At 41.0% G+C, this 14,052-nt stretch overlaps 1 protein-coding gene across 4 annotated transcripts in view; it reads right to left on the minus strand.

Annotated features, from left to right (window-relative positions):
• Window positions 1–1,176: 1,176 nt before the first annotated feature.
• The window catches only part of LOC105871915 (KRAB domain-containing protein 5-like), a 162,572-nt gene continuing 149,696 nt past the window's right edge, over window positions 1,177–14,052 (minus strand). For 2 of the 4 annotated variants that reach the window (XM_076009594.1, XM_076009593.1), the window contains exons 3-5: window positions 12,118–12,244; window positions 11,481–11,576; window positions 1,864–6,995 (exon numbers count right to left, since the gene is read on the minus strand). In XM_076009594.1, the coding sequence (XP_075865709.1) occupies window positions 4,945–6,995; window positions 11,481–11,576; window positions 12,118–12,244 (2,274 nt within the window). In that variant the 3' untranslated portion in view covers window positions 1,864–4,944. The other 2 variants (XM_076009595.1, XM_076009596.1) reach the window with 2 other exon arrangements.

A 14,052-nucleotide genomic window follows, 5' to 3' on the forward strand; every position in this document is an offset into this window, starting at 1 on the left:
TCACTAATGCATGTGCAGTAAAGATCTTCATAATACGTTTGTGAGGGTGTCAATTGAAAGGAATTTTAAAGCTGGTAAAATAGGAGAGTAATGCTTTAGTAGGTCTCAAGAACATGTGATGCCAACACTATAAACCACATCTTTTGTGAAATGGCAAAACAAAAAAAAAAAAAAAAATACTAGTCCCCTGGATAAAATTCTGATAACTATAGAAAATACCCTGAGAAAGTTCACCTGTGTATGATGAGCCATGTTCAGAAAAATAAGGCCTGTCTTGCAGCTCCAGGTGTGACGGAATATACCCAAACCTCCAGTGCCTCCACCACCACCTTTCGACATCTCTCCCACATGGCCCCAAAAGCAACAGGACAAATTCTGGTTAAGACACCCGCCCTTCAAAGGATCCTATTCTTGAATTCTCTCTCCTCTCAGACTTAAGGATTCATCTAGTGTGTTCACACAGACCATGCGTTTGGTCTGAGAATTCACAGTTCACATTCCAGCCCAGGCCACACACTTGTACTCTGAGTGAACATTCAACTGACCTTTGTGGACCGGGAACAGCACTCAAGCTCCGAAGCTGAAATCATAAAGGAAACCCCATTTTTGGCCCCCCCCTTTCACATCTGGACGGTAACACCAGAATCTACTTAAAACTATTCATGCTCGGCCAGGCGTGGTGGCTCATGCTGGTAATCCTAGCACTCTGGGAGGCCGAGACAGGCAGATTGCTTGAGGTCAGGAGTTCAAAAACAGCCTGAGCAAGACCCCATCTCTACTACAAATAGAAAGAAATTGACCAACTAAAAATATATATACAAAAAATTAGGGCCGGGCGCTGTGGCTCACGCCTGTAATCCTAGCTCTTGGGAGGCCGAGGCGGGCGGATTGCTCAAGGTCAGGAGTTCAAAACCAGCCTGAGCGAGACCCCGTCTCTACTATAAATAGAAAGAAATTAATTGGCCAACTGATATATATATATAAAAAAAATTAGCCGGGCATGGTGGCACATGCCTGTAGTCCCAGCTACCCGGGAGGCTGAGGCAGAAGGATCACTCGAGCCCAGGAGTTTGAGGTTGCTGTGAGCTAGGCTGACGCCACGGCACTCACTCTAGCCCGGGCAACAAAGCGAGACTCTGTCTCAAAAAAAAAAAAAAAAAAAAATTAGCGAGGCATGGTAGCGCATGCCTGCAGTCCCAGCTACTCGGGAGGATGAGGCAGGAGGATCACTTCAGCCCAGGAGTTTGAGGTTGCTGTGAGCTAGGCTGATGCCAAAGCACTCACTCTAGCCTGGGCAACAAAGTGAGACTGTGTCTCAAAAAAAACAAACAAACAAACAAAAAAAACTATTCATGGTTCCTGGGATATCTGACTGCACAGCCTGTAAACCAATATCCTCAGCAGAGAAGACAATCACAGACATGCACCAAGACATTGGTTTTCTAAATGGGTTGGCTAGACAAGCAGCATTCAAAAAACCTGAGAACTTGCAAGAAATGCATATTGTTTGGCTGCAATACCAGAACCACTGAATAATGAACATGAAGGAGGTGCACAACAATCCCAAACAGTACAAGCCTTCTAGGTAATTCAGATGCACACTCAATTTAACAGCTGCAGCAGCATCTGAGTCATAGCTGATCCCTGAGTTAGCAATAAATCATTCCAGGAACACACTGAAGGCATGTGGTGCAATGTAAGAGTTGCAACTCAAAATGCAAGAAAATTTATAGAAAAAAATCTGGATAAAAGCATAGCCTGTACTGGCTTTTTATTCTTCCCTACTGCACTTCCTTTACTGCCCTCCTTGTGCTTTCTGGAATCATCTCCCAAATAAGCCACTTGCAGCCGAGTCCTGCAGCAGGATAATGCAATTTAAAACAAATTGCAATTTATTATTTCATAAGATATGGAACATATATGGTAAAAGATTATTGGTAAAAGATTATATAATTCAGTTAAATATAACATTCTCGCTATCATATTGTTTGATATTTTTCTCATGAAGTCACAAGCAACAATCAGATGATTAAACACCTCTTCAAGCATACCACAGAATAGTAAGCACAATAATAAACACATCATTTTAATGCACCATTGAATCTTATAAATCTAGGATATGTATGCTAAAATTTAGGGGTTTGTTACAAAACCCTCTTCCAGTGTGATGGCCTTTATGTCATATTTTGTAATACACTTTCGATATAATTTTCATATTTGTCCCTCCAAATCTCATCTTGAAATTTGATCCCCAATATTAATTATGGGGCCTAGGTGTTTAGGTCATGGGCAAAAGGATCCCCTATAAATGGCTTGCTGCCATTTATGTAGGATTGACTGAGTTCTTCACAGTACCCATGAAATCTGGTTAAAAGGGTTACCACCTCCCTCCTTTTTGTCTTCTCATGTGATGTCTCTTTTTCTACTTCTTTTGAGGGTGGAAATTCCCCAAAGCCCTCACCAGAACTAGATGTTGCCATGCTTCTTGTATGGTCTGCAGCATAACTGTGACCCAAATAAACCTCTTTTTTTTAGTAAATTACCCAGCCTCAGGTGTTTCTTCATAGCAACATAAATAAACTAAGCAATGATCCATGTAAAAACAGTCATTACCGGCCAGACGCAGTGGCTCATGCCTGTAATCCTAGCACTCTGGGAGGCCGAGGTGGGCCAGTTCTCAAGTTCAGAAGTTCGAAACCAGCCTGAGCAAGAGCGAGACCCTGTCTCTACTATAAAGAAAGAAATTAATTGGCCAATATATATAGAAAAAAATTAGCCAGGCATGGTGGCTCATGCCTGTAGTCCCAGCCACTCAGGAGGATAAGGCCGGAGGATCACTTGAGCCCAGGTGTTGGAGGTTGCTGTGAGCTAGACTGACGCCACGGCACTCACTCTAGCCTGGGCAACAAAGTGAAACTATGTCTCAAAAAAAAAAAGTCATTCCCAATTACATTCCCATCCGTGTCCTTGTGTTTCAGAGAGACTTTTCCGCATAGAGTGAATATATTATAATTTTAGTCATTCAGATAAAGACAGAAATGCTAAGGGAGAACGGCCTTAAGTAGTGGTTTCCAATAAACCTCCCTATGTTCTATCAGATTCGCATTTACTCTTTGTTCTGTTTGGAATGTGGTTTCATACTAGAATTTGGGGCAGCTAACTTGAGTAAGCATGAACACACTGCCTAACTGTACACAATATCAGAAAGGGTAAATGGAAACAAACTAGTACCCCATAAAGTCATTGCACTGTTTTATCAGTCCTGGACTGATACCTATTTGTCATATACAAAATACATGTATTTTATTCAGACACAACAATCTTTCTTCATATACCTGAAAAGAAATTAATACCTACAGAACAAAATGTAGTATATTTCAATTGTGCCAACATTAAATGTGTGAATATAACCTGAAACCCAACATTGTTGTACTTTTTTCCAAAATTCACAATCCACTTTCTACTCTAGACAATGTGAGTAAAAGGGTAACACGGACTGTAAAAGATCATGGGGAACGGTAGCCTAAAAAAATGGGTGAAATGTTTGAGGTTAAAATACTCAAAGCAGCTGACTGAGCAACTGCTCCCCACATTTCCGAGCCTCACACAGAGCAAGGATGGCATGACTACTCACTGATGGACTGAGTGGACATGAGGGAGGTCCCTGCCACCTGTGGATCACCTTCCCCACAAGGTCACCTACCTACAGCAGATCTAACCTACTTTGGGGTTATACTTTATATTTAGACCTTGAGAAACATGGAATCTTGTTTAGCCACAGGACACACCATGCTGATTATGCCTAGAACAGCCTCCCACAGGTATCTTCATCTCTGCCATGTATTCAGCTCCACATCATATTCTAAATCTATGACCACAAAATTTGATTACTCCAACACTCCATGTACTTTCTAAAAAACCGACTGAAGCATGAAAAAGTACAGCAATCTGCTTTAGTCCTTTTATTCTGGGAATCCCTTGATACAATTAGATGAGTTTTAATTAAATATTTCGCTTACTTATTGAAACTATAAAATTTTTCTGTGATCTTTTTTGTGATTTCTAAATTTTGTATTTTTGAAAAAATGCTATGCTTATTTATTACATCCGTAGAGTATTTCTATTATGAATTTTTTTTTATTTGGAGACAGAGTCTGGCTCTGTTGCCTGGGCTAGAGTGCAGTGGCATCAGCCTAGCTCACAGCAACCTCAAACTCCTGGGCTCACGCAATCCTTCTGCTTCAGCCTCCCAGGTGGCTGGGAATAGCTAATGTAGCCACCATGCCCAGCTAATGTTTTCTATACATATTTTTTTTAGTTATCCAGATAATTTCTATTTTTTTTTTTTTTAGTAGAGACGGAGTCTCACTCTTGCTCAGGTAGTTTTTTTTTTTTTTTGAGACAGTCTCGCTTTGTTGCCCAGGCTAGAGTGAGTGCCATGGCATCAGCCTAGCTCACAGCAACCTCAAACTCCTGGGCTCAAGCGATCCTTCCGCCTCATCCTCCCAAGTAGCAGGGACTACAGGCATGTGCCACCATGCCTGGCTAATTTTTTCTATATATATTAGTTGGCCAATTAATTTTCTTTCTATTTATAGTAGAGACAGGGGTCTCGTTCTTGCTCAGGCTGGTTTCGAACTCCTTACCTGGAGCAATCCGCCCGCCTCGGCCTCCCTGAGAGCTAGGATTACAGGCGTGAGCCACAAAGCCTCGCCATGAGTTCTTTTAAGTTGACTTTTAACTATGGTAAAAGGCTTTGCCACATTCTGTACAGTTACAGGGTTTCTCTCCAGTATGAATTTTCTGATGCTGAAAACCTGAATGATGAGTAAAGATTTACTGTGTGCTTTACATTTGTAGTTTTTCTCTGGTATAAATTTTTTAGTGCTCAGTAAAACAGCAATTATAGTTAAAGGCTTTACCACATTCTTTACATTTTTAGAGTTACTCTGTAGTATGAGTTTTCTGATGCCAAATAAGACTTGAGGAATGAGCAAAAGATTTACTGCATGTTTTACATTTGTAGGGCTTTTCCCCGGTATGAATTCTCTGGTGCCCAGTAAGACATGAATTATAGTTAAAGGCTTTGCCACATTCTTTACATTTGTAGGGTTTCTCTCCAGCATGAATTTTCTGATGTGAAATAAGACTTGAGGAATAAATGAAAGATTTACCGCATGCTTTACATTTGTAGGGCTTTTCTCCAGTATGAATTCTCTGGTGCCCAGCAAGGCGTGAACTACGGTTAAAGGCTTTGCCACATTCACTACATTTGTACGGTTTCTCTTCTGCATGAATTTTCTGATGATTAATAAGACCAGAATAATGAGTAAAGGATTTACTGCACACTTTACATTGGTAGGGTTTTTCTCCAGTATGAATTCTCTGGTGTTCAGTAAGATGTGAATTATAGTTAAAGCCTTTGCCACATTCTTTACATTTGTAGGGTTTCTCTCCAGTATGAATATTCTGGTGCAAAATAAGACTTGAGGAATGACTAAAAGATTTATTGCATGCTTTACATGTGTAGGGTTTTTCTCCAGTATGCATTCTCTGGTGCTCAGTGAGACTTGAATTATAGTTAAAAGCTTTCCCACATTCTTTACATTTGTAGGGTTTCTCTCCTGTGTGAATTCTCTGATGACGAGTAAGTTGTGCACTACAGTTAAAGGCTCTGCCACATTGACTACATTTGTAGGGTTTGCCTTCAGTGTGAATTTTCTGATGACGAGTAAGACTTGAATAATGACTAAAAGATTTACTGCATGCTTTACATTTGTAGGGTTTTTCTCCAGTATGAATTCTCTGGTGATTGGTAAGATATAAATTCTCAATAAAGGCTTTGCCACATTCATTACATTTGTAAGGTTTCTCTCCTGAATGAATCCTCTGATGACGAGTAAGATGTGAACTACGGTTAAAGGCTTTGCCACATTCTTTACATTTGTAGGGTTTCTCTTCAGTAGGGATTATCTCATATTTTTTTAGATTTGATGATTCACTAAACACTTTCTCAGACTGATTATCTCTGTATGAGTTTACTCCAAAATAGATGTCTTCATGCTGAGTATGAGTTGATGACTGGGAAAAAGTTTCTAAATATTTGTTACATTCGTAAGACTTCTCTTGAATTTGAACACACTCATGAAAAATAAGCTTAGAATGTTGATGAAAGACTTTCTCACAATTTTTACATTTGTAGTAGTCCTCTGGAAAATAAGTTTTCTGATGTATTCTAGGGCTAGAGCTTTGGTTAGAGGATTCTTCAATTTTATAACATTGATAATTTTTGTCTCCAACATAAATATCCTGGTAATAATTTAGGATAGAGCTCGGGCTAAAGGACACTGAAGTTTTGTCATAGGTGTGATGTCTTCTCCAATTATCTATTCCCTGATATTGCTTCAGGAATGATGAATGGGTATATACTTTCCCATTCTGATCAAAGTTGTAGATTTTATCATATTTTTGGTGTAAAAATAATAAATCTTTAACAAGTGTTCCATCAAACTGATCACATATAGAAATCTTTTCATTTTGAAATCTCAGATCCTCAGAAATATTTGACTGAACATTTAACCCAATTTTACATTTTAATTGATCCAAATCATTTTGAATATGGCCTAGGTCACTATTTAAATTTTCCAAATTTCCTTTCACATAAAATTTATGTTCCAAATGTTGATGTTGATACTCACTTACAGTAACATGTGGTTCAGCAAAAGTAACGGACAAAAATGGAGTTTTTTTGCACAGTGGTTTACATTTCTGACCTTTTCTCTCAGTGATGTTTTCATTATAGGTAACTGACCTACATTTTGTTTGTCCATGATAACATCTATTCTCTCCTTGAAACTCACCCTCACATTCCCATTCTTTCTTTAAGTGTGTATTTTCAAGGCCACGATTCCCAAATATTCCCAATATCACTTTTTGAAGTGGAGCTTCTATGCACTGCTTTTTCTGTAGACCTTGGGTGTCATGAGAAAATATATCTGAAAGATATAAAAGGTTTTTAAAATTCCAATTACTATATTTGGGTGAATATACTTTACAACAAAAATATGCAAAATAATACCAAGCTGTCTCCACTGATATATGAACTAATCACAATATGTTACAGAAAAAAACAGTTGAGTTTGCAGTATCCCCAGTGAATACAAATCCGAGAAGGGACAGATTAAGTTTTAAAAAGTTCATTACTTGTGTGAATCACAGCAGAGAGGAATCAGGAAAAAATTTCCACTCCTTGTTTCTCCCTCAAGAAACAAGGATAGAGTGGAACATATTTCCAAATGTCAGATTTTTCTTTTTGGAGCTCTCTAAAGACTGGTTATTTCTTCCTTTAACATTGACTGCTAAAGAGAATAGAGATATAGTTCAAATGACAGGATGGGAACACTGAGAACAAAGACGACCGCTTGTTATGACAACAGAGATACTGTGTTACCAATGACATTTTCCAAGGGAAGCAAGAGATTAAATGCTTTTGAGAAAAAAAGGAAAACATAAAGAAACTCCTTTTCAATAGAAAAATAAACAGCAGTTCAGAGAAGGCACATATCAATACCAGGTTGAAGAAACCCCTGGAATGTCTACTATGGCTAAATGGTATCAGTTCTTTCCATACAAACCCAATCAACAAAGGATAGGATGGGTAGCTGTTTCTCTTTTTTTTAAAGAAAGTTTCCATTTATTTTTTTTAGAATAAAGATTTAATGCACAAATATAGCCCGAAGCCAACAAAAAAATAGCTTTGCCCTGTCATTTCCCTAAGAAACCACTGCAGATACTCAGAATAGGCCGAAAAAAAAAAAAAAAAGCAATCCTCTGAGTTCTAGGATGTTTTTTAAATGACCAAAATCTCAACAAAAATCATAAGGCATCAAAGAAACAAAAAAAATATGTCCCAATCAAAACTCAAAAATAAATACTCAAGTGACCCTAAATTTGTGAAAATCTATGAATTATTTTTAAAAGAATTTAAAATACTGAAGCAGGGAAAATGACAGATTAGTGGTGGTCTCCTGGCTCACCCCTCCCAGAGGAGGAGGTGAAATACACAGAGGACTACACCTGAGTGGATCACACACCCCGAAAACAACATTGTAAATCTGCGGAGAAACAGCATGGGAAATGCAGTGCAGGAAAAAAGAAAGGGAGAAACATTTGCAAAGACAGTGCGAGAAATACAATAGGGATTACAGCATGGGAGGGCTGTACCCTGCCAGCCGGCCGGCTGGCAGTGTGCAGTGTGACCCACAGGAGGACACCCACCCCCTGACAGACCTCCTCACCCGCTCAAACAGGTACACGCCTGAAGTCAGTGCAAAGCCGTGACATGGGGCATGAGGTACTGTGCAGAGGACACAAACGTGGGAGCCACACTGAACTCTCGGGTGCACTGTGCTGGAAACACATCAGGCTGGGAAGGGACGGGTCTGACTAGTGGCTTATGGCAACCGTCCAGTGGAGTCTGGAGACAAGCACCACACCCATGGTGGTCAGTGGGAACAGCACACAGGAGGTGAACAGCCAGCTGCAGGCCATGCCCTTGGAGAGTACTGGCAATTCGGCCGGCTCTGGGTGGGCCAAAGAGAGCTGTGTTCTCTGCTAGGCAGATGTGAATCTGCAGGACTCTGGTGGCGAAGAAACAGTTGGCAGCCTGCTAATCAGGCCCACTGGACCGGCTCTGGCCATCTCCTGAGTGCTTGGCCCCAAGCACTGGATACTGGATACTCTCCATCCAGGTCTGGTCGGATGCCATCGCTGGGGTCCTCTGCCCGATGCTCCTCCTCAGCGTTGGTTTAGGGCGTGACCCTATCCCCAGCCCTGGGGCTCTTGTATCATGTACAGTGGGTTCTGCCCTTAGAGGTGGGGCAGGGTGAGGAAAGTTGTGTTCTCTGCCCAGGGGGCATGAGTCTGCAGGACTCTGGTGACAAAGGAACAGTTTGCGGCCTGTTAATTTGGCCCACTAGCCAGCTTGAGCCATCTCCTAAGTCCTTGGCCCCAGTGCTCTCTCTCCAGGTCTGGCCGGCCACCATCTTTGAGGTCCCCTACCCAGAGGTCCTGTTCACTGTTGGTTTGGGGTGCCACCCCACCCCCAGCCCGGGGGCCCTCATGCCAGATGCAGAAGGCTATGCCCTTGGATGAGGGGCGGAGCAAGGGGGGTCACTTGGGAGGCTGAGGCAGGCAGGAGGATTGCTTGAGCCAGGAGTTTGAGGTTGCTGTGAGCTAGTACGCCACGGCACTCACTCTAGCCTAGGCAACAAAGCGAGACTCTGTCTCAAAAAAAACAAAAAGGCAAATACTTCATGTTCTTACTTATATGGGAACTCTAAAAATCAGGCTGAAATCAAAGAGTACAATGGTGATTTCCAGAGCCTGGAGGTGGGGAAAATAGAAAAATGCTTTCCAAAGGCTACATTCAGTTCTAAGATGAATAAGTCCTGAGGATTCAATGTATAGCATTATGACTATAGTTACTATTTTGTTCCCTGAAATCTGCCAAGACAGCAGACCTTAAGTGTTCTGCAAAGAAGTAACTATAACTATGTGAGGTGATAGATATGTTCATTAACTTGTGTATTATTCATTTTTTTTTTTTTTTGAGACAGAGTCTCGCTTTGTTGCCCAGGCTAGAGTGAGTGCTGTGGCGTCACCCTAGCTCACAGCAACCTCAAACTCCTGGCTCAAGCAATCCTCCTGCCTCAGCCTCCCAAGTAGCTGGGACTACAGGCATGCGCCACCATGCCTGGCTAATTTTTTCTCTATATATATTAGTTGGCCAATTAATTTCTTTCTATTTATAGTAGAGACGGGGTCTCGCTCTTGCTCAGGCTGGTTTCGAACTCCTGACCTCGAGCAATCCGCCCACCTCGGCCTCCCAGAGAGCTAGGATTACAGGCGTGAGCCACCGCGCCCGGCCTGTATTATTCATTTTATGATTTAAATGTATCAAATAATTACACTATATACAAATATATATGTATACAAACCTATATGTTACACATACACACTGGTGTGTGTGTGTGTGTGTATATATATATATGAATGACACAGTAAAGGTAAGCTTGATACTAACAAAGAGAAACTTATAAAATGAGTTATTAAAGTATAAGGTCACAAGTGGGAGTTTAATATATGCTCAGCAATGTTCTATGATCCCTAATGACATAGTATATTTAAGAAATCTAGGGGCCGGGCACGGTGGCTCAAGCCCGTAATCCTAGCACTCTGGGAGGCCGAGGTGGGTGGATCGCTCAAGGTCAGAAGTTGGAAACCAGCCTGAGCAAGAGAGAGACCCTGTCTCTACTAAAAATAGAAAGAAATTAATTGGCCAACTAAAAATATGTAGAAAAATTAGTCGGGCACAATGGCGCATGCCTGTAGTCCCAGTTATTCGGGAGGCTGAGGCAGAAGGATTGCTTGAGCCCAGGAGTTTGAGGTTGCTGTGAGCTAGGCTGACGCCAGGGCACTCTAGCCCAGGCAACAAAGTGAGACTCTATCTCAAAAAATAAAAAGTAAGGCCGGGCGCGGTGGCTCACGCCTGTAATCCTAGCACTCTGGGAGGCCGAGGCGGGCGGATTGCTCAAGGTCAGGAGTTCAAAACCAGCCTGAGCGAGACCCCGTCTCTACCATAAAAAATAGAAAGAATTTAATTGGCCAACTAATATATATAATATAAAAATCAGCCGGGCATGGTGGCTCGTGCCTGTAGTCCCAGCTACTCGGGAGGCTGAGGCAGCAGGATTGCTTGAGCCCAGGAGTCTGAGGTTGCTGTGAGCTAGGCTGACGCCAGGGCACTCACTGTAGCCTAGGCAAGAAAGCGAGACTCTGTCTCAAAAAAAAAAAAAAAAAAATTAAAAGTAAATAATTCATCTCAGTTCATACTAAAAAATAACATTCTAAAGTAAAATAACAGGATTTTTTTTTACAGTTAGACAGATTCTTAGTGTTCTGATAGAATTAATGAGTATACATTTCTGCAAAATAACAACGGATACCTCCATGTGATAGGAAATGTTAAAGCAGAAAATGTGCATCTGTCCCCGGTGTTCCTGGGATTTCTGAATACAACTTCAGTAACACCAATATTTACACACATTTTAGATGACACAAAAATGGAAGATGAGCAAAGGTTTAAAATACAGTTTCTCAAAAATATCTACAGATAGTCTTATGTCCCGAAAAGCAATGGAAGGGTATTCAGATTATGCAATCCCTTGTAAGCCAAGAGGAGGACATTGGTTCCTACTGTAACCTTGAAGAAAGATCACTGAAGGGAAATAGAGTTCTTAGGGAATTTTAGAGCATGGGACAGAAGATGCCTCTATGTGACAGCAAGAGAAAGAAACCCAGGCTTCCTAGAATCCATTTCCATTGGAGCAAGTCTTCCTAAACCACACTTTAAGGTCTGGCTTCCTCCTAGACCTTTGAACCTCTCACCTGTGTTATCTGCTTCCTTCATTCCGACCTACCTGGGTGTTTGGCTACTGTCTCATGTCTCTTCACATTCCAAGGGTCTTGTCTTTGCTCCAGAAAGGTGATCAGCTCCGGCTTAGAGGCAATAAGACCTATTTATTAGAAAAAAGTAACATGGCTCTTGCTAGGATTCTCCAATTACCAACCCAGTACTGTGCTCAGTAGAGAACAAACATTATAGAAGGCTGTACAAACTTAAACTCAAAGTACTACTTCCTAACAGACCATTAAAATATTTAGAAAATATTTTAAACTTGGGAGTCCTTAGCTACACTGTCCAGTATTACTGAATCAAAAACCGGTGGTAAAATAAGAAAAACAAAAAAAATTTGTGGTAAAAATTGGATTTTAAGGTCTAGACAATAATGTTTTATACCACTGAATTTCTAGAATTGTCAACAATTTAGAAAGAAGTATACAGATTAGTTCAAGAAATAAAAAGGTTCATGTCAAGATAAACAAACATCTTGAAGATTTTCTTTTGTACACCAACAAGCCCCCAAGTTTTCCTTGAAAGCAGGGATCTGAAAGTCATTCATATAAAGCAGAAACTCCCACCCAAAAAAATTCCACAAAGAAAGAAAATGAAATGCTAACAGTGCATTAGGAATATTAAATGGAAATTATCCTCACCCAGGGAGAACAGATTTCTGTAGTTCTCTAACATCACATCCCTGTACAAATTCCACTGAGTAGGGTCCAGGCATGTCCACTCCTCCACAGAGAATTCTATGGCCACATCCCTGAATGTCAACAATCCCTGGGGAAGAAAAACACATATTTAACAAGCAGTCATGGGTAACATTCTTAATCTGACTAAATGTGAAATGAGAGGGAGCGGGGGGCATGGGCAATATATGTAACCTTAACACTTGTACCCCCATAATACACTAAAAGAAAAAAAAAAGAAATGAGAGTGAAGTGAATTACCTCTGAGATATTCGAATGTCTGCAATGATTCAATAATTAACATAGTAATTCTCTCTAATATATTGCCTAACTCTGAGGACACAGGGTGGCAAAAAGATCCACAAAACAAGTGTAGATACTGTACTCATCTGGATGACAAAGTATAAAATTAAGGGCATCAACATAGGCATATGTACTTTCAAGGGCTATATATATATCACATACAATAAGTTGTATATGTTTCTCATATCGAAAACCATGGTTGAGTTAGCAGGGTAATTCTAAAATTTTAATGTGCACTACAGTGAACTAGAGATCTTATTAAACTGCAGACTCTGATTCAGGAGATCTAGAATGGAAATTGAGTTTCTGCATTTCTTTTTTTTTTTTTGAGACAGAGTCTCGCTTTGTTGCCCAGGCTACAGTGAGTGCCATGGCATCAGCCTAGCTCACAGCAACCTCAAACTCCTGGGCTCAAGCGATCCTCCTGCCTCAGCCTCCCGAGTAGCTGGGACTGCAGGCATGGGCCACCATACCCAGCTAATTTTATATATATATATTAGTTGGCCAATTAATTTTATATTTATAGTAGACATGGGGTCTCAGTCTTGCTCAGGCTGGTTTCGAACTCCTGACCTCAAGCAATCAGCCCACCTCGGCCTCCCAGAGTGCTAGGATTATAGGCGTGAGCCACCTAACCCAGCTGAGTTTCTGCATTTCTAACAAACTTCTCAGCAATGCCAACTCTTCGGGCCCCAAAAGAATATTTTGCCAAACCTACAGTAATTGGCAGCACTTGAGTTTTATCCTAGTTCATCTGACCATTAAACAAAGATGAGAACCTTCATTTCCCAAAGCACAATGTACACAAAGAGAAACTAAGGAGAACTTCCAGATTAAATGTGATGATTTATGTACATCAGTCAGTAAAACTCCACAAGATACTTATTAATGATAAAATAACTAACTTTATAGTGGAGGAATCCGCCAGAGAGCACCTTAGCCCAGTGAATGAGCATCAGCTGTGGGAGGACGAATTGGTAGGAGGTGCTGATGCGCACAGGAACATCACTGCTGCGAGATTACTGGCCAAAATACGTGTATATGTATGCCATGGAGTTCTATTCAACCACAAAAAACAATGGTGACCCAGCACCTCTTGTATTATCCTGGACAGAACTGGAGCCCATTCTACTAAGTGAAGTATCCCAAGAATGGAAAAACAAGCACCACATGTACTCACCATCAAATTGGTATTAACTGAACAACACTTAAGTGCACATATAGTAATAACATTCAACGGGTGCCAAGCAGGTGGGAGGGGGCAGAAGGGATGGGTATATTTACACTTAATGGGTGCGGTGTGATGCGCACCAGCTGGGGGATGGACATGCTTGAAGCTCTGACTCAGGTGGGGCAATGGCAATATACGTAATGTTAACATTTGTACCCTCATAATATGCTGAAATAAAAAAGAAAAAAACAGGCAGAAAACACTCTGTATTTGAAGTCACATGATCCTGCTGCCAGCAAAACATTGTTGGGATGCCAGGCAAAGCTGAGGACTGCAGAGTGAATTGGCTTTTTGATGTGCTTGCTCACCCACCAGTCATTTTCAGCTCAAAGTCACAAACAGAAATGAGTCGTGCATGCTCCACT

Source organism: Microcebus murinus, chromosome 13 (assembly GCF_040939455.1).
Source record: "Microcebus murinus isolate Inina chromosome 13, M.murinus_Inina_mat1.0, whole genome shotgun sequence".
Classification (NCBI taxonomy): Eukaryota; Metazoa; Chordata; class Mammalia; order Primates; family Cheirogaleidae; genus Microcebus; species Microcebus murinus.